Below are 23417 nucleotides of genomic sequence, written 5' to 3' on the forward strand. Positions count from 1 at the left end.
GGGTTTAGAGTACTACCACGAGAACATGATGGTGACATAGTCTCCATGTGCCCTTTTGTCTGCCCAATCTCGTATAATCCTTTAACATTTTTGAGTAATCGTTATTGAAGTTCTAGGTTACTGATTTTGCAGACATATATATACACATATATAAATAAATATATATATATATATATATATATATATCTATCCTGGAAATCTGGACTGTCTTGCAGAAACCAGGACTGCTGGGGGATATGTGACAAATATGCATTCACTGAGAAATTATCAGAGGCACAATTTGATGCATTTAATAAATTATTTCTTGGAAGGTTTGGGGTAATCAACATAATAAAGAATAGAGCTTCTGATGCTGCATTTATTTATAAAAGTGTTACTTTTAGTAGTAGGTGAAACAGGACCTTTAAATCTACTGAATTCAGGGGTCAAACCTCATCAGGTTCAGATAAATCCTGCCCAGTACCCAGAGCAGTAGCTAGCTCCTTTTGAACCTGAGGCAAGAATGGAAAATTGTGCCCCCCCGAACAATTTTTTTTTTACAGAGGTTATTTTATTTACACTGCCTAACACACACCTGTCCATAAACACACACCTGCCCATTAACACGCATATATGCATACACTGCCCTTATACACAACTACCCATAAACACACATATACACATACACTGCCCTTTCACACCACCTTTACATACACACATCAGCTTACAAACATACAAATACCTACATTGCTCTTACACACACATACACACCAGCTAACAAACACACATATATACACACACTTCCCTTACACACGACTGTCCTTATACACACGTGCCCATTAACACGTATATACACATATATTGCCCTTATAGAAGCCTGTCTATACACACATGTATACAAATACACTGCCCTCATACTCCCCTGCCTTTACACACACACACACACCAGCTTAGAAACATGCAAATACTTAAACTGCCTTTACACACTGCCTACACATAGTTGAATCGATTTTATTGAACATAAGATGAGGGGGTTTTTAGAGCAAATTCTCAGAAAAATATCCTTCGTTTTATCATCCGACCTCAAATAGAGGTTGGATAATAACACTAAGACCCAGATCCCCCGCAGCGCTGTAGGGGACCTGGATCCTTCTCTTTGGCAGCCGGGGGCATCTGTGCGATGCGCGCAGACATCCTCCGCTACTGTCCTCCACTTCTGCCGGAGCTTTTATGATGGAGCACCAGCGTGACATGACCTTCTGGTGGAGGTTGTCTGCACGCATTGCGCAATGTTCGCCAGCTGCCAGAGAAGAGGATCCACTGCAGGGGACCCGGATCTTTCTCTCTGCGCGCTACTGCCGGCACTTCAGCTGGGGCTTCATATGACCATCCAGCAGCAGAAGTTTGTCTGTGCGCATCGAACAGACGCTCACCGGCTTCCCCTACTAGACACCAAGGAGTCTGGAGCACGGGGGGTAAGTCTGGGGGGGGTGTAGAGTGGCATATCGGGGGGCACAGTGGCATATAGGGGATATAAAGCATATTTGGGAGGCACAGTGGCATATCAGGGGTATAAGGCATATTTGGGGGGTTGAGGGTCATATCTGGGGTATAAGGCATATAGGGGAAATGCATTTTTCTCAAGTTTTTTTATTCTGCTGTTTGTTGTTAACATCCAGTTTAATTAAATTATTTTAAATAAACGAAAAATGTACTTTTTTTTTTCCGATTAATCGAAAAAATAATCGGCCAACTAATTGATTATGAAAATAATAGTTAGTTGCAGCCTTACAAATAACTACACTGGCCTTACACACACACTACCCATACACACACTGTATGAACTTACCCAGAGTTGGAGCCCAGTTGCAGGAGATGGCGCACACCCTTGCAAAATAACACTGCTCAGAGCGACAGAATGGAGTAATCACTTGAGCAGTGAGAGTGTGCACAGGGGCAAAACAAGTACACGGTAAAGACAGGAGATATCAGAAGCAGAGTCAAACATAATGCAGAGGTCAGGGCCGGCAGCTGTGCCCGAGGCAAGTGCCTCACGCTTCCTACAGCCCTGCCAGTACCCCACTCATCTGAGATATTCACCACTTCAAAAGGTGTCGGCAGTGTCCAAAAATTTTAAAAAAATCACATTATTAGAACCAGAATATGTGTAAAATGCAGGGCCAACTCATGGATCTAAAAATGAAGACGTCAGGTAAGATACTTTGTTGTATAGGTAGAAAAGGGGATGCTTTACAAGCTATATGTAGCGAGACTAACAATTGAAGGGGTTAACAACTAGAAATAAAGCATCTTCTGGTACTCAGATCGTTAACATACCTTCTTTCTTATTAATTCAGTGATCCAGGTGATAGAGCTCCAGCCTGCCCCAGCGAATGCCTTACAAGTGATTTGCTGAGCAGTTGCTAGACTTGGGCCAGAACCTTTTATTGCTGTTTGCATTCACATAAAAGAAGGATTCTTTGCGTTACTTGTGTAACATAGCATTTGCCACAATGAGCAATTGTGTTAACCATTAATTGACAGTGTGTGTTAACATACAATCCATTGTACTGCCTGCTAAGAAGGATAAACTCTATCACACGGTTGAAAGGTAGAAAATACTTTCATGAGAGCCCAACTGATTTTGACTTTTGGCCATACCTCTCACCCTTTCAACACCAGTCAGCTCCTTTTCTCAACTCCTCAAGACGCAAAGGTGAGAATAATATGAAAGAGCTAGAACAGTGGACCCTAAAAAGTTTTGGTGCAGAGGGTTTTAGGTGGTGGCGTATCTTCAGAGAACAGCCGCAAGCTAAATTAATTATCCAGTAATACGCTTTATAGTCATATAATTTTTTTTATATGAGTTACCTATCAAGCTGATGCTGAGTATATCTGAATTAGGAGTAAAATGTGCTCTAGTCCTACTGTTCTTACTTAAGTCATTTTATCAGAGAAGAACCCTATCGTTAAATCAATGTATGGAGAGTTAGGGATCCAACCTCATCAACGGGACCAAAGGGTTTTGTTGTAACAAAATGTTGATCTGGACAATGTATATCTATCTATATCTATATATAGATATGTGTGTGTAACACAATACTGCCCTTCACGGAAATTCCGGTGTATATTCTTTAAGAATTGGCAATATGTTTCTATCCAAATTCTACAAAAATGCAATGCCTGTATTTTTTCTTTCTCGTGGCACCCACAGAGTTAATTCTTTAGTATGAAGCACCTGTGGGCAGAGATGGGGGTAAATCATACATAAGAAGCTCAGCTGACCCCACACAAGCAGTTATATAATGATCCTCTTGTTAAGTTTCTCAAAACAATACGGCCCCATCGTTTAGCTGGAAGAGAACTAATATGAAACTTCTAAAAATATTGTTTTGCAAATTCACAGGGATAATGATTTGCTCATTCCATACATAAGTACGTATGCTCTATCTTGAAATATTAAGCGTGGAATCTATGAGGAAACAATTAAGTATGAGGTGCTGGATTCATTGTACTATTCAGACGTTTGTCAGCCATCTTTCTGTAGTGCAAGGGTTGGCGAGGCTATACCAGACATTACGTTAGGGGCAGGACAGGCCGCTGTAGGCCGTTGATTACGGTAGCTGCTGATGCCAATGATGAGTCAGAGTGTTTGGTGCTGATGTTGCTGCCATTTCATCAGTTCAGTGAGCCGAGCGCCTCCGTTACACATCTCTCTATCTTACCGCGGCCGCAGACACCTTGTATTTCTCACAGGGCAGCGGATCCAGCGGGGTTCGCGCGCTCCCCGGAGGCTCTGTGCCATTTGCGTTGTTTTGAGGCTTGACAGAACAAATGGTCCTGCGTTGGCCTTGTAAAGAAAGCCTATGGAGTCTCTGCATGTCGATTGCTGCTAATCTACAGCCGGGGTCCGGGCTCTCCAGCCTGAGGTTGCACTGCTTAGTCAAATCCATAGGGGGGTCCTCCTGAACCCTGACCGCCCCCAGCTGCCTTCTCAGCTTTGGGCCCTGGCCTCCCACAGCTAGAGCAGGGTGTCTGGGCCTGCACTGCCCTGTAAAGCTGCCTGTCAGACCCTGGCCCTGCGCAGTCCGGATGGACAGAGTGCTTTTGCGTTGGCCTTGCTTTGTTCTTGAAGCCTCCCTTGCCTAATCTTCCATGACGTTTTTCTGCAGTGTGTATTAGGTGTCCTTTGTAGGCCTGCCTACTGAAAGCCTCATCCTCTGCTAGTTCTCTGTGTAGGGTATAGGCTCTACCGTATTGTCAGGTATATTAAGGCTCTGCTGCAGCATGAAGACTGTCTGAACTCTGGACTGAGAATGGAAGAATAAGGGCAAGTACCCTCTTACCTGCCCCTTATCTGTGAGCATGGCCCTGCCTAGTGCCTAGCATACCCACCTGTTACCCCCTGTCAGTGACCCACTTTCTAGATCGCCCTGGACTCGAGGACTATGGCTGTATTTGTGTAGAGATTTGCCGCAGTCGCAAGGTATTTCTCGGCCACCTAAATATAATCATATAGTTGTCTTGATCATTTACGGCGCCCGGTGCTGGAAGAAATGGCTAGAATTCCAACGACCCTTCAAAACTAATGTTTTTCACAGATCTGGGTTTCATAGGCCTGAAAAGCAGCCCTTTCTAGAGTAGGAACATTGCAGGAATCCTGGACTTTATCATTCGAGGCACTAAATATCCCAAAGCACCTGCGTAATTTAGTCTTTATTTCTTTCGCTTCAGAGGCCAGGTTCCTATCCGTACTGGTAGCTCCTTATCCAGACCTTACGTTTTAAAGAGAAGCCTAAAAACGAAGCTTGAATGATGGAAGCCATTTGGTTGTACCAGTTTCGACTTATCGTTATTGGAGACTCCACGGTGGGGAAGTCGTGTCTGATTCGCCGGTTCACAGAAGGACGCTTTGCCCAGGTGTCTGATCCCACAGTGGGAGTGGATTTTTTCTCCAGACTGGTGGAAATCGAGCCAGGCAAGCGTATCAAGCTGCAGATCTGGGATACCGCGGGACAAGAGAGATTCAGGTGAGTAGAAATTGGTCGCTGCTCTGTCATTGTCATGGACCAGTTGGGTTTTGGTCATGGGAGTTGTTACATATGGTACTATTGATGGAACCAAATGCATGCGCCAAAAAATATTAAACTGCCTTTCAGTTAACAAAAAATGACTCCCGGGAGGGCAGCATATTTATTTACAACCAGTTTTATGCACTGTATTGGGAGTTGTACCTCCAGCTCACTAACTTTGTTATGCATTGTATGGGGTCAATAGCATTGAGCTTCTGCAGCAAGATAAGCTTGGTTGCCCCTGCATAATGTATAGGTTAATCACTGAAATTTATTCGGAACCTCATTGAGGGAGGGCATTATGGCAGGGCTGTCTCTGCTCCTCTTGCAAGTAAATCTCACAGGGGTTGGCATAGTGTCATCTTTAAAGTCATTGCTTTATTAGAATCTTTGTTTTAATAGATGGCCAAGCACATACATTCAGTGTCCTCAGACCCCCCAACAATGTACAGTATCTCACATTTGTAAATATTTTTATATCTTTTCATGTGAAAACACTGAAGAAATGACACTCTGCTACAATGTAAAGTAGTGAATGTACAGCCTGTATAACCATGTAATTGTGCTGTCCCCTCAAAATAACACAGCCATTAATGTCTAAAACCAAACATGAGTACACCCCTAAGTAGAAATGTCCAAATTGGACAAATTGGTCCAATTAGCCATTTTCTCTCCCCGGTGTCATGTGACTCGTTAGTGGTACAAGGTCTCAGGTGTGAATGGGGGGCAGGTGTGTTAAATTTGGTGTTCTCTCTCACACACACTCTCATACTGGTCACTGGAAGTTCAGCATGGCACCTCATGGCAAAGAACTCTGATCTGAAAAAAGAATTGTTGCTCTACATAAAGATGGCCTAGGCTATAAGAAGATTGCTAAGACCCTGAAACTGAGCTGCAACACGGTGGGCAAGACCATACAGCGGTTTCACAGGACAGGTTCCACTCAGAACATACCTCGCCATGGTCGACCAAAGAAGTTGAGTGCACGTGCTCAGCGTCATATCCAGAGGTTATCTTTGGGAAATAAGACGATTGAGTGCTGCCAGCATTGCTGCAGAGGTTGAAGGGGTGGGGGGTCAGCCTGTTGGTGCTCAGACCATATGCCGCACACTGCATCAAATTGGTCTGCATGGCTGTCATCCCAGAAGGAAGCCTCTTCGAAAGATGGACAAGAAAGCTTGCAAACAGTTTGCTGAAGACAAACAGACTAAGGACATGGATTACTGGAACCATGTCCTGTGGGCTGATGAGACCAAAATAAACTTATTTGGTTCAGATTGTGTCAAGCGTGTGTGGTGGCAACCAGGTGAGGAGTACAAAGACAAGTGTGTCTTGCCTACAGTCAAGCATGGTGGTGGGAGTGTCATGGTCTGGGCCTGCATGAGTGATGAGAGCTACAGTTCATTAAGGGAACCATGAATGCCAACATGTACTGTGACTTACTGAAGCAGAGCATGATCCCCTCCCTTCGGAGACTGGGCTTCAGGGCAGTATTTCAACATAACGACCCCAAACACACCTCCAAGACAACCACTGCCTTGCTAAAGAAGCTGAGGGTAAAGGTATTGGACTGGCCAAGCATGTCTCCAGATCTAAACTCTATTGAGCATCTGTGGGGCATCCTCAAACAGAAGGTGGGGGAGTGCAAGGTCTCTAACATCCACCAGCTCCGTGATGTCGTCATGGCTGAGTGGAAGAGGACTCCAGTGGCAACCTGTGAAGCTCTGGTGAACTCCATGCCCAAGAGGGTTAAGGCAGTGCTAGAAAATAATGGTGGCCACACAAAATATTGACGTTTTGGGCCCAATTTGGACATTTCCACTTAGGGGTGTACTCACTTTTGTTGCCAAGGTTTAGACATTAATGGCTATGTGTTGTTATTTTGAGGATCCAGTTAATTTTGTCTATATGGACGTTTTTCAACATGATACAGTGATAGTGTTTTCAGCATTACTGTTGCCCAGCCCTGATGAGTTCCAGATCAAAGTGAAGTCACTTACTGAAACATAAGTTACTGTTTTATGATTAGCACAATGGACAGCTCCAGCAGGACGTCTGAGGACTCTCCGCCCTGAAAACTGTTTGTCTCCTGACATGTGATATACTCACTGCAAGTCAGCTTTAGCACTGGATCTGAGAACACCCAGCATGCACAGAAAGCACACTGATTTCCATGAGAGCGCTTTCTTGCCTCTGATTGGCTGCTCGTTGTTAAATTTGAACTATACTTTTGATTAGTCCTACATTCTTGTAACATGGTTGTCCTATACAAGACTGAAGGCAAACAGGGGACCCAAAGCTGGTTTTCCAAAAATCTTATTGTTTCATCTAGCCATAGATTCGATCTCATTTGAAGTTCCAGTAGTGTCTGGCAAACTGAAGATGGTAGAGTTTGTTTTTGGATGAGAGTAAAGGGTTTTTTTCTTGAAACCCTTCCAAATAACTTGTGATGTAGGTGACGTAGTGTAGTTTTTCGAGACTTTCTGACCCTAGGACGCAGCTAACTTCTGCAATTCTCCAGCTGTGATCCCTAAAGACTTTTTGGCCTATTGAACCATCCTCTTGACAGTGCGTTGAGACAATATAGACACACGTCCTCTTCCAGGTTGAGTCATAATGTTTCCAGTTTACTGGAACTTCTTAATTATTACCCTGATGATGGAAATGGACATTTTCACTGTTTCTGCTATTTTCTTATAGCCACTTACCATTTTGTGATGCTCAACAACCTTTTGCAGATTCAGGTTGTGATGAATGACTACGGGAATTTGGCCGATGTGTTACCTAATATTTGTACCCCTGTGGAAAAGGAAGTCCTGATTCTTGTTCCTAGTCACCCATGTGTGTTACAAAATGTACCAAATTAATGGGAAGATATATTTCAAATACCGCATTGGCCCGATTTATAGGCCGCACTCCCCCCCCCCACTTTAAGTTTTTGAAAGTGGGGGTGCGGCCTATAATCTTGGTTTAGCGCAGGGATTTCTGGGACCTGGATCCTCCTCTCTGGCAGCCGGTGGACTGCTGCGCGCAACTTCCACTGCTGCCGGGGCAGAGGTTGGGTACGCGCATCGTGCAGACATTCACCGGCTGCCCAGCTAGACACCAGGGAGTCTGGGGATGCATTGGTAAGTTGGGGGGGGGGGGCAGAGTGTCTATATATATATATATATATATATATATATATATATATATATATATATATATATATATAATGTCAGAGTGCCATATCAAGAGAGCAGAGGGGCATTTCTATAAGTAAGGTGCATTATGAATAAAGGGGGTCCTTAAAATGGCTATTGGGTTTATGTTTGTATATAACACATGCTGACTAACTGCATAATAGATACCAAAAATGTTACAATACATGTATTCCTGTTCATTAGATAAAATACTGCTTTACCATTCCACTGTGTATTTATTTTTTTTTTGGATAAACCTGTGTTTGCAATTGTTTGGTGTGTGTATATATGTGAATTACATATTCTATATTTTCTTGAATGGTTCCTTAGGTTATATTGCAGTTTTTGAGTGAGTCGTATTCCTTTCTTACAGGTCCATTACACGTGCCTACTACAGAAATTCTGTTGGGGGTCTCCTGCTGTTCGATATTACCAACCGTCGTTCCTTCCAGAATGTCCACGAGTGGTTGGAGGAAGCCAAAGCCCACGTGCAGCCTTATCAAATAGTTTTTGTGCTGGTGGGCCACAAGTGCGACCTCGACACCCAACGTCAGGTGACAAGACATGAAGCTGAGAAACTGGCCACCGCCTATGGCATGCGGTACATCGAAACCTCGGCTCGTGATGCCATAAACGTAGAGAAAGCGTTCACCGATCTGACTCGCGACATTTACGAGCTAGTCAGGAAGGGAGAGATTAATATTCAAGAAGGCTGGGAAGGAGTAAAAAGTGGCTTTGTGCCAAATGTAGTGCATTCTTCTGAAGAGGTAATAAAATCAGACAGGCGGTGCCTATGTTAATTGGTTACTTATTAATATTCAAACCACATTTTTGAACTCTACTAATATAACACTCGTATCAGATCCATGTGGTGAAACTTAGCGTAAAATAGCTGTGGCTTCCACAGCAGAACATGGGAGGTCGGACACCGTTAAATAAGTTTGTAAACCCAGTGAGAGAGAGCTTTTCAGAATGTTTGAAAGGTCTTGCGTCTGCAGCAAGGGCCAAGTGTGCATGTCTGTTTTTTTGAGTTGGGAGTTAACAATAAAAAAAAAAAGATCCTAATTAATTTGATAAGTTCCGTGTAGTTTAATGTTGGTATTTATATGCCGTGAGTTAACGCAACAGTTTAATAACTGTGATATATAGTTGTAGAAGAAAGAAGCCTTTTGTTTATTGTACATCACAAGATATTAAAAAAATACCTTCTGCTTCTTCTTGCTGTGACCATAATGCAATGGCCTTCTCTTGTATGCTCACTGTTGGTGGTAACTTTTCCATACGTCCTCCATTTAACGATTAAAATGTTAACAATAAAATAGTTAAGTGGCATATAGGTCACCTAACATTTATTTGAATATATATATATATATAGTGGGATAATGAATAAAGCGTCAACCTAATACCCTAAAGGGGTAGCTGGAAGTCAAGCCTTTATGCCGTGGTGGCTGGTCCGTTGGTAGAGTTGATTGAATTTTGATGTAACCTTTTCTCATCTTATTTTGGTTACAGTGTTGAACTTAGACCATATTAAGTGCACAATTGCACTTTGTACTACTGCAAATAAATAAAAAGCAATAGCTTTGGGAAAAAAAAAAAGTGTTCCTTTAAATATGTCTAGACCTAGAACTTTGTGACACGGGGCACCTTGTGCTAATTGTTTGGAATTATGTAGTTTTTGTTTTGAGTTCACTTTCTTTTCTCTGAATACAATGATGCCTTGGTACTAGAAAATACATCTTATAAGGCTTCATATCACTAATTAAAGTAACAATCTAGAATTATTGAGGAGACATTCCTAAAAAAGCATATATATATGTACTTGTTCTCCTTTGAGTTTAATTAGGACACTTTATTGCATTCCTCTCCATAAAGTTAACGGTCTTTTATCCATCTGCATTCTAGTACTTATTCTTTCACAATTGACGCGTGTTGCAGTAAAGAAAACATGATTTACAAAATGATGCAACAATGTTAACATACGGATAATGGCATTTTTTTTTTACAATTTACAACAGAGCCGTTGCCATAGCCAGGCAGAGTGGTAAATGAGATCCATTGTAGTAACCCAAAGTAAATATTTGTAGGTCCTTTTTTATGTCCAGATTTGTATATTTTATTAAATCCATATCCAGCCAGTTTCTTATTCTGCGCATATAAACATACCACATAAATCCATTAGTGTTACTGTCGACAAAAAAATAATTGTTCTGGCTGATAACCTATGAAAATAAACCACAATGATGACTAAATGAATTATTTATCAAGATTTAAGGGGTGTAATAGCTAACATCCAATGCTAATTCTTACACCTATATGCGACGTGTATTCTGTTGTTCTTGTGCTGCATGTGGGTATTGCCATCATGCAGCCTCTTTGCATATTTTAAACATGGCTCTGGTATAATTTTTAGATAGCTTTAAGGAAGAACTATGTATGTTAAGACACTTTGCTAAAACAATGCAGGTGGGTGCATGAATGCTTTCTACACCTCAACTTTGGAGTCCAGTGCAATCCTTACTGAGGGATCATGGGAGATAAAACAAAATGTTAATGAAATGCAATAGCTATCTCTGATGGGGGGTTGTTGTGATGTCACAGCTGGAAAATATAAATCAAAATATCTGACACTGAACATTAAAAATAATGAAAGGTTATACATTTTAATGCTGAATTAATGTATGTTTTTACCTTGAATGACAGTTTCCCCATTAGTGTAAATGATCAGTACACTTCATTTAAATACAGACCTTATTTACTCTCCTGAACTGTTCTGTCATTGTGTGTATGACAGTCAGGGAAGTGAATCATGGAATCATAACCGTTGCAAGAAGGCATTCACCAAGTCACAAGATTTACCTTTCTTTTCACAATGTTGCCTTTAATTTTATGTCATGGAATGGTAGTAGCTGCCCTTTTTGACAAGAGAAGACCATTTATAAAAGTTACATTTAATATAGAGAACAATGTACGATAACAAATGTTTATATGTTGTGTTACACCTTACAAAATGGGTTAGCACTTTTCAGCAGTCAGTAACTCTTGCTGAGCTCACCGGGTAGTTGAATGGCCATTGATAGCTTCCCAAAGTGCCCCATCTCACAGGAGACTTGCAACAACTTTGGCTTAGCAAGTTTTGTCTTGAGTTCGCAATCAACTTGATAAAGACTTGTCAGAACCGGCTACAAGTTGAGAGATGAGGGATTCATCTCGTTGGTAGGAAGACCATTTTCCTGCTGCTCTTGATGGCCAGATATATTCTTGGTCTGGAATTAGGATGAGTGGGAGAGGATCTTGCCTATAACGATAAGGTCTCTTGACGATATCGGCAGCTTGACTTGCGTGCTTTCGTGTAAAATGTGTAGGCCAACCGTGGTTAGATGCCTACAGGTTGCTCTAAACCCTGCTAAAGTCCACAGCAGTTAATTCGTGGTACTACTGGCTTCACCATGGGGACATCTTCCCCAGGTTTGTAGTGAGCCTCTTTATCTAGGAGTTGATAATTTAACTGGATTTCTATTAATAGTAGTTTCATTTTATATGACTGAGCCGAACTTTGACTAACATAACGTCAGGCATGTTGGTTAGACATTGATAAAACTACCTTGACCAGCCCAGACCTTGAGTCTGCCACTTGTACCAATTCTTAATGTTTTTTTTCATATCAGATTGTTGTACATGCTAAATCGATAGCGGCATTAACAAATACAAAGGAGGTGGTTTAGAAGTTAGGAGGACATTTAAGGATCAGCAGTGGTGCTCTCGTTGCTGTGGAACTACAGTTCCTACACTTTAGAGACACTCACACACTTTGTTTTTTTTTTTAATGTTTTGTAATCATCAGGGGTGCTGAAGCTTGATAGATACCTGTTGGGTACACTGGTCAAAGAAGCCGGTCAATCAGCAGCTAAAACCAATGGACTTTATTCTGTTTCTACCCTCCAGTTTCTAACTTCTTTGTAAACCCAAGCTTTGTGTATCTTGATTTCAAGAGTTCTTTATCCAGACTTCTGCACATTAATTACTTCACGTTCACCATATTCAACCACAAATTAAGAAAATGGCTATAACTTTTTTCCCCTTCTGTACCAGCTACCAACAGGGTTTAAAGAGACCTCATTTTGATAATGAATCATTAGGTACCTGTCTTCTGTGAGTTATTGCAGAAATGACGATTTTCAAGTAGATAACATTAAAATCTGCATGCTGGATTTGCATTTCTCAGAATGGCCAGGATATAAAGATGTACACGGCCCTGTCCTCGTTTTGCACTGTAACTGTGAGCATATGCTATTTATCTAGCTGTATGTGAATGAAAACATGCTTGTATCTAGAACACAACTGTCAATATGTGAAATGAAAAACTTGTAAGCTGTCTCTGCGTTTGTTCTTCTTCCATCGGTGACATTGTGTAATTATATCCTGTCAGTGACCTCACTAGGTGATACGGTACCTGTTTTTTCTGTTTTGCCAAACTTCTTCCCCCCCCCCCCCCCCCCATGAACTACCACACGATGGAAACCGTTACCCTCTTCAGGATCACCAAGGTCCAGGCAGGCCAGATTTTCTAGAACATGACCATTGGCAGCTCACGCAAAATGATAAACGTGAGGCTTTATTAAATTCCTTGTTTGTTGCTTTCCAGATCAGTGTTTTTCCCCCATACATCAAGGAGAAAAGCATAAACTCACATTTTCATTTGTTATATGGACATCACATTCTATACTAATGTTTGTAGATATCTCCCTAATTGAACCCTGATGTGTGTACTTCCATTTTTTTTCTTCTCTTACAGCCTATATATTTGTTTTAAAGCTGTCAAAAACAAGAAACCCCAATATTCTAAATCTTTTGACATTAAAGGTTTGAAGCAAAAAATAAGTTGCTTTCCCTTGCTTCCTGAATTGAATAGTATAAAACCATTTAAGTATTTATGGGTTGGCAGGACGGCATTCCAACAGCACTTACAGCAGGGCCCTCGATGATTTTTGTGTGGAATATGAAAGCACAGAGTGAGAAGAACCATTGCCGCCATTTTGCATCACAGAACAATCCACCAGGGTCTATCTGTGTGTTCCAGATCACCAGTAACGGCATATTAAAAGGTACAAAACCACACGAAACTCACTTACACCCAGAGCACCGCCTCGACACTTTATTAATGTGAAAACAAGTAGAAAAAAAACTTGTATATAACATGTAATTCTGCTTCAGCAGGAATTAATCGGAACAGAAACACAAATGAATCTCAGGCAGTTGAGTATTAAGACATTCTCGCCGAGCAGTTTGTTTCAGGCGTACGCATTCACTGCTATGTTAAGAGGCTGCTTTTTAGCAGCACATCTCCGTTCCATGATGTAAAGTGCCGTCGGAGGGCGTTCCGCAGCTACGCCGCTGCATTGTCCACCAGATGCCATACCCGGTGGCTTTAGCCATATTACATTCGTCACTCAATGCAGCCATTGCCGTAGACTATTAACATACTGCAGGGTTTAAGTTTATTTGCACCTTGACCAAGATCAGGTATTTCTATATACATCATATATACCAAAACAAAAAAGGGCCTCCATCTTAGATTTTATAGCTTAACCCCCCCCCAAAAACCAACCTGACCATCTTATATAGAATCCACCGAAGTAAGAGGTAGCAATTAAGACTCAATTTGGTATGTACCACTGCCTCAAGAACATGTATAGACAAGCCTCTTAGTCATATCACTGATTGCTACAATGTATCAAAGGACTACAATAAGGCAGGTTTCAAACTTTTACAAAAATCATGCCTCCATCATTGTTCTTTTATTGAAATTAAAAAGATCGCATCGTAAAAAACACACAGGCACCCACAGATAGCGCCAAGTAGTGAAATAGGACTTTGACATGCCTAGGGCAACCAAAAAAAGTGACTGTGAAAAGCAGTGGCCGGGTAGTAAGCACTTGTAGCAATTCGGTGATAGGCTAAAGATTAATTGGGTTGACTGATCTATATATCATAAAAAAGTAAAATATTTTTTTATGTAAGACCCACCATCTAGATTTCCCCCATGAAGCACCAAGAGTTACCTAGTATACCCCCGTCTGCAACAAACGTCGCTTAGTATAGGGACTCTAACGCAAGGACGAACGGATGGGGAAGTCAGGATTGCAGGCTGAGGCACGTGGAGAACTTTATTTGGAGGGGAAAAGAAAGAAACAGAACTGGGTGACAGTTGGCATCTATATAAAATGTTATGTTACACAAGGTGGCATTCAGACAGTGACAAAAGGATTAGAATACCAACGACTGGAAGTTACAAGTGTCGGAGTCCATGCTTGGACCTGCTTGCTCTGGTGGAAGGGTTTGTAAGATTTATGAAGGAATTCTATGAATTTATGCTGACCAGTTTTATTTCTTTCAATAATTTTCATACACCTTGAAACATGCATGAAATCCAGCTCATCAAATAAATAAAAAGCCCGTGTTTGGATCAGCATTTTGCCTTAGAAAATGAAGACATACCGGTAACTATTCCAAAGGTTCATTGGAGGTGGTTTAAAACTGCGTGTCTGGAAACGAATTACATTTAAAACGATATGAACTATGCCTTAATTTTAGACGGATCTTCCTTGTGTCTTCTTTTTACATCCCAATTATAAACTCTAGCCATATCTGCGAGGGCGGTTAAGGAATCTGAACAGAAAACCCCATCCTGACTTTTCTAGTGCTTTGTTTTTTTTTAAAAGTCGAAATTACCAGAATAACCGGTTCAGTTCTTGAAGATTTTGCCAAACTACTGTACAGATTTTCTTTGCTAAACACATTACTGGATGACCTATAGTTTGCTCTCCTGTTTTTTTGGCATACAGCTCCCATTGTACCAGGCTCCCCATAACTTCATTCCCTTCTTCATTGACAGTCGATGAGCTCCCTTTTTAATACGTACAAAGTAGCTGTGGGTTACACCTTGAGCCGGTTCAATGACAGACACAACCTTAACCAACAGTAAGTAAAGTACCTGGTGAGGAGATCGCTTCTCCCAGGGCGGGGAGAAACTGTACTGTATTTCAAGTTAAATAAAAAAAATAAGGTTCCAAGACCTCCCAAAAGGATACTGACTTCTGTGATGGTGAACTGGTCCCGCAGGAAGTCGAGGTCCTCTTCGGTGGATTCAAGGTTCTTTGTAGCAGTGGAGAGATTCTTTTCTAAGAGAGCCTGAGCCTCATCAATATCGTACTCAAGCATTACATTTGCCTACAAGAAGACACCACTAATTAAAAATATACATGTACCGAACCACTGAAAATGGGAGACCATCTAAGATAAGAAATGAAGCCATTCCTACATTTTCTAACCAAAATATTGACATGAAGTAGTTTTAACTGAGCCACATTGACTAAAAGCTAAACATTCGGTACCATCAAGTTTTGCATTTCAAAAGGTAATTTTGACTAAATAGGTAAAATTGGGCAATGCCCAACTCCAGCACAACTCAAGTTCTAGAAAACGGAGGCTAGTTTTACTACATCCTTTAGATCTAGCAACATACAAAACAGTTATCTAATATACAAGTAAAACTATTTGCATAACAGATTAAAACCTAAACTCTAATTCACCAGCCTGCAGAGACAAACTCCAATCTTCAGTAACAGAAGGGTAGGAGTTAATCCAGCTCGTTCTGATCATAGCTTCTTACATCACAACCTAATTAGGAAGACCTAATGCATTGTATGGACTCGCTGCTAATTGATGCCAGTCAGTTTAGCAACGTTTACAAGCCTTGGCGATGACACTATATACTCACCCCTAACCACAAACAGACTTTATCTGTCGGAGGCACCGACGCTTTGGAATATAGGTTATCTGCCAGTAAAAACCTAGTTTCCATAGGTTCGGTAGTATCCTGAAAGACAGAAGATCTACATGAAAATGGCGTACTTCAAATATCACGACCGAAGTTATGCCTTAGAGAGCGCTACTGAATTGGATGGCGCTATATAAAACAATAATTGTTTTAAGCAAACGTAAATTATGGATTTTGTTACGGCCAAAGCAAAAAAATGAAAGTCCCATCAATTAGCAATTCGGCTAGGAGATGAGGATGTATAGCTCAAACACACGATATATATATATATATATATATACACATTATATTTTATATACCTGTTGTCCACACACAAAGTATTGTATGAACCCTTACAAAGCATTCTGCATTCAATTTAAGATTAAGTCACAAGGTACTTTAATATGGGTTCTTCTACACTAGGAGTGTCATGGACATTAGACTGTCCCTTTAAGATCAGAATATGCTAATCCTTTCAGCATAAAGTGCTTGAAACCGTTTAGAAACTGTTTGATTGGAAAGACTTGCTATCTATTATAGAGGCAAGAGGTTCTATTAAGAAACATGATCCACCGTCTGTAAAAGTTGGTCTGCTCCCACGCCAACTACTGCTTTTACTAATGATCCCTTACACCATCTAGATGAACCAATATTATTCACAATTAAGTCTATTAATAAGTTTCTGTAAAAACATACCTTTTTCTTCTGCATGTGCTTCAAAATTTCTAAAGTCTGTTTAATTTCAGGAATCTGACTTTTTAGTCTAAAGGGGGAAAAAAAGCATTAATGAGCATATCTCAAGTTTCCTTGACAGATTCAACTTGAAATGTATTATGAGAATAATGAAAGCACAGAGGGTCCTTGAAAGTCCAGTATACCCTTATTCATGTCACACACACCAAAAAGCAGGAGAAAATAATCCTACGAATCTCTGAGTAATACATTGCACTATGAATTCATAAAACATTCTGAAGACATTTATACCAAAGGCCTGTATTTCTCCGCACTCCTTACTCTCCATGGGAAGATCACAACTTCAGACCCAGATCTTAAATTACAGAGGTGTGTGAAACATGCAACTAAAGATTAGATATTTACAATTACTTGTTTTTCTACGCAAGATATAAGTGATGAGGATAAACACTACACAAAGTGCAATACCTTCTCTTTTTCTGAGAGAGATTTAGTTCCATAAACTTATACTTTTGATACTGTTCATCCAATCTTTTGAGCACGATGTCAGCCGTCTCATTGCCAGGTTTCTTCATAAATGATTCTACATCTTCCTACACAAGGGACACAAAGTAATATATTCATCGTATACAGCAATAGCAGGACAGTGGAATTCTCAGCACAGACGCCATACTAGCCGCAGGAGTCTATATGACAGACGGGCACGTGAATTTGTTAAGACATACCAAATAAACCAGACCCTTGAAAAAGCAACTGCCTAGCTCCGTGTCTATTCTATGATGTTTATGCACGGGAGATATGTAAATAATAGCGTCCTGTTTCCTATCATATTAGCGTGAACTTGTGTGTATTATATAATATGTATGCAACTCTTAGTGGAAGACTTGTCCGATACAAGAATGACAGATGTGAATACCAGCGAGGTTACAGGGGTCAGGCCTGACCCGAGTCAGGAGCCCCTGGCGGTTTAGCGGTGCCGAGATGCGACGCTCTAGTTAATTGCTCCCTCTTGTGGCTGCCCTGTGCAGCTCAGCATCTGAAATATCCAGGCAGTGCCGGGGAGTATATTTGTATTGATGGTACCTCCTCTAGTCCCGGCCAGCTTACACCTAAATAAGTCACCTGAATGATTCTTAAAAAAACAGTAACAAAAGTCATTTTTGATGAGCCACTGATTAATCCCTTTGTGGGGTCGGGTTTTACTATCCTTAATGACTAGAGCTATTTGGTCCTCCTTTTGCATGGTTTTTGTTTTTTTTATACTGCATTTGCTCGATTATAAGACGACACCCCAAAATTTTAATACTAATTTAGGAAAAAAAGAAAAAGCCTGAATATAAGACTACCCTATAAGAAAAATGTTTTACAGCCGGTGGACGTCTGCGCAATGCGTGTAGACAACTTCTGCTGCATCGGGGCTTCTATGATGGAGCACCAGCATGACGTGACCTTCCGTGCTCCGTCACAGAAGCCCCGGCGGAAGTGCCGGCAGCAGCAGAGGTTACCAGAGAGGAGGATCTGGGTCCCCTGCAGCTTTGCCGGGGGATCTGGATCTTAGTCTTATAGTCAGACCTCAAATATAAGACGAGAGGGTATTTTTCAGAGCATTTGCTCTGAAAAAACCTAGTCTTATAATCGAGCAAATACGGTATATAGTTTGAATAACAGAGCTTACTTTTGATACCACTATTCATATAAACTCATCATTAAGTATGAAAGCCAAAAACCAGAAGAAAAGTTTAAAACCCAATTTTTGGCCACTGATGGAAAAAAAAGTTATATTAGACACCACCTTGCACACGTAGGGGTCATTTTCACCTTACATACTGCTTTTTTTTATTTTTGGGGGGCTGAGGAAGGAGAAGGGCTTTATTTTAAAGTGTATATTTTCAGTGGAAGGGTACAAGGAGTTTAAGCAACTTTTATTTCTTTAACCACTTCAGCAATGTTTGATACTTAAGTAACCTTTTTTTGACTGGAGATCCATTTGGAGGTCTTTTAAAAACCTGGAGGCCAATGATGCATATTCTGATGCCATGGTGATCACAACGGTCTGCTAATTTTAAAACATGCAGGCATCTACAGCCCTCCATTGATATTGATCAGTGATCAGCCTGAATCCCGCTCATGAGCGGGCCAGGAGGGTCTGGCTTGCGTCCCTGGGAACTCAACTTGACCTTAGTTTCCAGCCGTGTTGTCATTTAGACCTCCAGCAAAGAAATCCAAACTTCCATTCAGGCATTCTCTGTTATTTCAGTGTAATCGGCACTTCTGCAGCTACACAGGGTCAATGCTGGCTCTGCCTGATAGAACAAGAACCTGATCTCCCACGCATGCAACAACATAGTACATCAGTCTTATCAACCACCTTCTATAGGACTTAATGGTACGTCCAACGGTTAAGGTCTACCTTTTATTCTGTGACAGACATATTTAATAAGAAACAGGTTAAAAGGGGTAATTGAACACTCATACACACACACAGGGCCAGCCCTGCCATGGAGCAATTGCCCCAGATGGCACTTTTGAAGAGGTGGCACTTTGCTGCCCCAAGCACCTTTTTTTTTTTTTGAAGCAGAGGAGAGAGAGAGGGGCGCCGAGTGGTTTTCGTTTTATCAAGTTGTCAGTACCCGCTCGACGCCCCTCGCTCTCTTCTGCGAGCCCTATAGCTCGGTCTCGGTGCCGGCTTGTAATTGTGAGCACTGGAATATGTCGTCATTTCCGGCGCTCACCGCACCGCGGCAGAGCAGGGGGACCCTTGCCGCAGGACTGCTGGAAGGCAAGTACAAACGGGGGGGGGGGTAGAAAATGAGAAGGTAGGGAGAGGAAGGGTAGATAATGAGAAGGTAGGGACAGGAAGGGTAGATCATATGGGTGGATGCTGCAGGATCCCTCAATGCATTAGATAGGGGATAGCACATTATGGCTGTCATGTGCACGAAAGCACTTACGAGGCCGTTACGCATGTTTAGTTTAACGTACAGAACCGTAAAACATCTGTTTTTAGAGACGTGACAGGTCTGTCAAGTTATTTTACATGGACATAAAACAAGTGCGTGCACAGTAAATAAAATATATGTACCCTGAAATGAATCGTGCCATTAATCTGTATCACCCCCTGCAGTCAACATATTAAAATAATGAATCCAATTCACAACTACTGCCATTGTGGGGTTTGGGTTTCACTGCCATTCGCCACTCTAAAGCCTGACAGCTGCAATGTTATTAGCCTGCGATGCGGCACAACAGGCACGGTGCAGAAAGGACCTCCATCGCCTGAAGTGAAGCGGTAACACACGTGTGCAGCTGCGAAGCCATTGGGTATTTTAGGCTTCTCTGTCAGGGGGTCCGAAGCCGGGCGCTCGGGGAGAGGGGGTGGCAGCCCCGACCAATACGATATGCGGAGACAAAGCCAATGCAGAGATTGCCTTGTAAGGGATGCCACCGCCTTGGTAACCATGATGACAGCCTGGGCCTACCAACCCACATGCAGGCCCTATATTTTCTAAAGCACAGCTAGTGCTGGCAGAGTGCGGCGCACACGGGGAAGAGGCTGTACTTAAAGCGAGTCTCACCACAAACACCGCCTCAGGGATACCGAGGTGAGTCCGTTTTAGCCCGGGAACACCGCCGCCCTCCGTGGTCGTCGCCATCTTGGAAGCCTTGCGTGCCGTGTGTCTCTAGCTCTATAACCAGGGAGCCGCTGACTGGCCGAGCCCTCCGCTCTGATTGGATAGTGGTTACAGGAGGCGCGTCCAGGGGCGGAGTATTGTAGAAAGTGCGGTATCCGTACAAAGGACCGTGGGCTGTGTGGCCGGAGTTGCGCTGTTGCTTAGTAACGTGCCGTTAGTCCGCATCAAGGAAAGCGCGGAAAATAATAAACGCTGAGGCCGGGAACCTCTATGTGTCACTGGCCCACAACAAAACGGGATCTACGGCGCACATGTAATATTCAAAACCCGGGGACTTTCATAAACGTTTTCAAAAATCTTTTTTTTTTCTTTAAATAAATAATTTTTCAGTCAAAAAAGTTTCTCCAGTCGTAAATAAAATCGATACGGCCATAAATATCAAAGAGAAGATGGAGTCTTTAGTGAAAGCCAGTACCTTCTACTGAGCCAACATAAAAAGATACCCCTTCTCTGAGTCCTCTCTCTCCCATCCCAATACTTCGTCACCTCATCCCCATTGTCTACCTTTGGCTCAGGAGAGGGGTTCATTACCCATTAATCGAATAAATTGCATGACCGCAGTAGTAGTAGTAGCTACTCGCCTTACTAACTTCCTCTCCTCGAATTCTTTCCTTGACCCTCTACAGTCTGGTTTCAAACCCCTTCACTCTACTGAAACAGCTCTAACAAAAGTCTCCAATAACTTGCTCTCTGCCAAAGCAAAAGGTCACTTCTCCATTCTAATACTATTGGATCTCTCTGCTGCTTTTGATACTGATGATCACCACCTTCTTCTTGACTCACTTGCTTCTACAGGCATTCGAGATACAGCTCTCTCCTGGATCTCCTCATCCCTGTCTAACCGTTCCTTCTCTGTCAGATTCTCTGGCAAGACATCATCGCCCCTTCCACTTTCAGTTGGCGTCCTCCAAGGTTCAGTCCTTGGCTCTCTGCTGTTCTCTCTTTATACTTCATCTCTTGGCAAACTAATCAACGCGTTTGTCTTCCAGTATCATCTATATGCAGATGATACCCAAATCTACCTCTCTTCTCCTTATCTCTCTCCATCGCTCATGTCCCATATTACCAATTGCTTGTCTGCTATTTCTTCATGGATGTCACAACACTACCTGAAACTTAGTCTTTCTAAAACTGAACTCATTATCTTCCTTGTCATTGATACAACCACCACACTACCTCTCGCTCTTTCTCTGTGCCTTATGTTTGTCACCCCATTCCCTCAAGATTGTAATCTTGTGAGCAGGGCTCTCTCCACCTAATGTATCGGTTTGTCTTAGTCTGTCAATTTTCGTCTTGTCATACCCCTTTAATATATGTATTGTATGAAACGCTGCATACATTTTTTGCGCTATATAAAGATAATAATAATAATGTACCTGTGCAACATGACAACTTTAGTTTACAATAGCTTGGTAAAGATTTGCCACAACTACCCCAATCTAGATTGTAAACTCGCAAGAGCAGGGCCCTCTTCTGCTTCTGTACCAGTTTGTTATTGTGTGTGATTTTTAACCCCTTAATGACAATTGCCGGTTCTGGCACATCATGACAATTGACGTGCCAGGACCGTCATGACTTTAAACGGGTGCAGAAAGCGATCTAAACTTCAATGGTGTCGCTGGAATGCCTCGATCAGGAGGCATTCAGCGACACCAAACACTTACCCCAGGACGGAGTGTGACCGCTCCGGAGAGCGGTCACAACCGTCACTGCGTGTGTGATCTTTGCCATCCGCAAGATGGCGGCAGCTCTGTAAAAAAAAAAAATAATAAAGATGAAAAAGTTCGCTAGATGGTCTCCAGACCCTCTAGAGAACTCTGGCTCCACTTGCAGGTTGAATACAGGTACTGCATTCAACCATGCAAGTCAATGGAGCCCAGCTTTCTAATCCCAGCTTTCTAATCACAGCTTTCTAATCACAGTGTAATCACAAATCAATTAAATAATAATAAAAATAATAATAATTAGAAAAAAATTGTTAAAAAAAACAGTAAAATGTAAAAATAATTTCCCACTGATGTCACTATCAGGGGAACCTTCAAGTTCCAAAAAATGTAAAAAAAAAATGTAAAAAAGGCAAAAAAAATAATATATATATATATATATAAAATATATTTTTGTGAGCAAGTCCTAAAATTAGCACATTAGCTTAAAACAATTCTTGCATGGAAAGATTTAAAATACTGGCATATTAAATGCCTATGGGATGTCTACTTTTAAAAAATGTATGATTTGATGGGGTAAATTGAATTGGCCGGGTTCAACAATGTCCCAATTAACACTGGGGGAAGGATGGCCACACATCTAATTTCCAATTAGAAAAATGCACACGTCCCAAATGTGGCCTTTTAGTTTAGTCTGGGGTATCACTGTACTCAGGAGATGTTGCTGAACACATATTGGGGTGTCGTGTGACAGCGGCATATACCAGGAGCTGTAAATTCATACATAAAGTAGGTATGTGGGGGAAAAATACACACAAAAAAATACTACTGCAAACTTTGAAAAAATGCTGGTGGTAAAATGTGTGCATGCAAAGAGTTAAAATACCAGCATTTAAAATACCTCGGGTTGTCTAGTTTTCATATGATAGTGACCTATACCAGAACCTGTTTATTCATACCTGAACTAAAATGTGTGTGGGGAAAAAAATGACTACCACAAAGTTTGACAAAGACTGGTGGTAGAATTAGTCCATTGAAAGAGTTAAAATACCAGCATTTGAAATACCCTGGGGTGTCTAGTTTTCAAAAATATATGGTATAGGGCACACTGAAATGGCCGGGCTCAAAGATGTACCAAATAGGGCATGGGCAGTTGATCGCCAAACGCCAAAGTTCAACATTGAAAAATGGGCATGCCCCAAATGTGGCCCTTTTGCCCCCAAACAGCCAGACACAATCATTCATGTAAGGTGTCGCTGTACTCAGGAGATGTTGCTGAACACATATTGCGGTGTTTTATGATAGTGACATATACC

The 23417-nt window shown here is 41.7% G+C and overlaps 2 protein-coding genes across 2 annotated transcripts; one reads left to right on the plus strand and one right to left on the minus strand.

Annotated features, from left to right (window-relative positions):
• The first annotated feature begins 4794 nt into the window (after window positions 1-4794).
• LOC149298125 (ras-related protein Rab-39B-like) lies at window positions 4795-9033 on the plus strand. Its single transcript, XM_089487698.1, has 2 exons — window positions 4795-5009; window positions 8607-9033. The coding sequence occupies exons 1-2, from the start codon at window positions 4795-4797 to the stop codon at window positions 9031-9033; spliced, it is 642 nt and encodes a 213-aa protein (XP_089343824.1).
• A 5777-nt stretch (window positions 9034-14810) lies between these two features.
• LOC149298126 (prefoldin subunit 3-like) lies at window positions 14811-20398 on the minus strand. Its single transcript, XM_089487784.1, has 6 exons — window positions 20321-20398; window positions 17214-17338; window positions 16749-16815; window positions 16014-16112; window positions 15325-15463; window positions 14811-14881 (listed from the first exon to the last, which is right to left on the minus strand). The coding sequence occupies exons 1-6, from the start codon at window positions 20396-20398 to the stop codon at window positions 14811-14813; spliced, it is 579 nt and encodes a 192-aa protein (XP_089343910.1).
• Window positions 20399-23417: the final 3019 nt, after the last annotated feature.

The sequence above is a fragment of the Sceloporus occidentalis genome, unplaced genomic scaffold, assembly GCF_023333645.1.
Source record: "Sceloporus occidentalis isolate IW3139 unplaced genomic scaffold, rSceOcc1.0.p SCAF_34, whole genome shotgun sequence".
Lineage (NCBI taxonomy): Eukaryota > Metazoa > Chordata > Lepidosauria > Squamata > Phrynosomatidae > Sceloporus > Sceloporus occidentalis.

What these genes read in the sequence shown, in the direction of transcription:
- LOC149298125 (XM_089487698.1), top strand. Translation starts at nt 4,795, where the DNA reads ATGGAAGCCATTTGGTTGTACCAGTTTCGACTTATCGTTATTGGAGAC. An exon ending in GCGGGACAAGAGAGATTCAG is followed by an intron (nt 5,010 to 8,606) that starts GTGAGTAGAAAT and finishes CCTTTCTTACAG; the next exon opens with GTCCATTACACGTGCCTACT.
- LOC149298126 (XM_089487784.1), bottom strand. Translation starts at nt 20,398, where the DNA reads ATGGCGACGACCACGGAGGGCGGCGGTGTTCCCGGGCTAAAACGGACT. An exon ending in TCCCTGAGGCGGTGTTTGTG is followed by an intron (nt 17,339 to 20,320) that starts GTGAGACTCGCT and finishes TCCCTTGTGTAG; the next exon opens with GAAGATGTAGAATCATTTAT. An exon ending in CTCTCTCAGAAAAAGAGAAG is followed by an intron (nt 16,816 to 17,213) that starts GTATTGCACTTT and finishes TTCCCCCTTTAG; the next exon opens with ACTAAAAAGTCAGATTCCTG.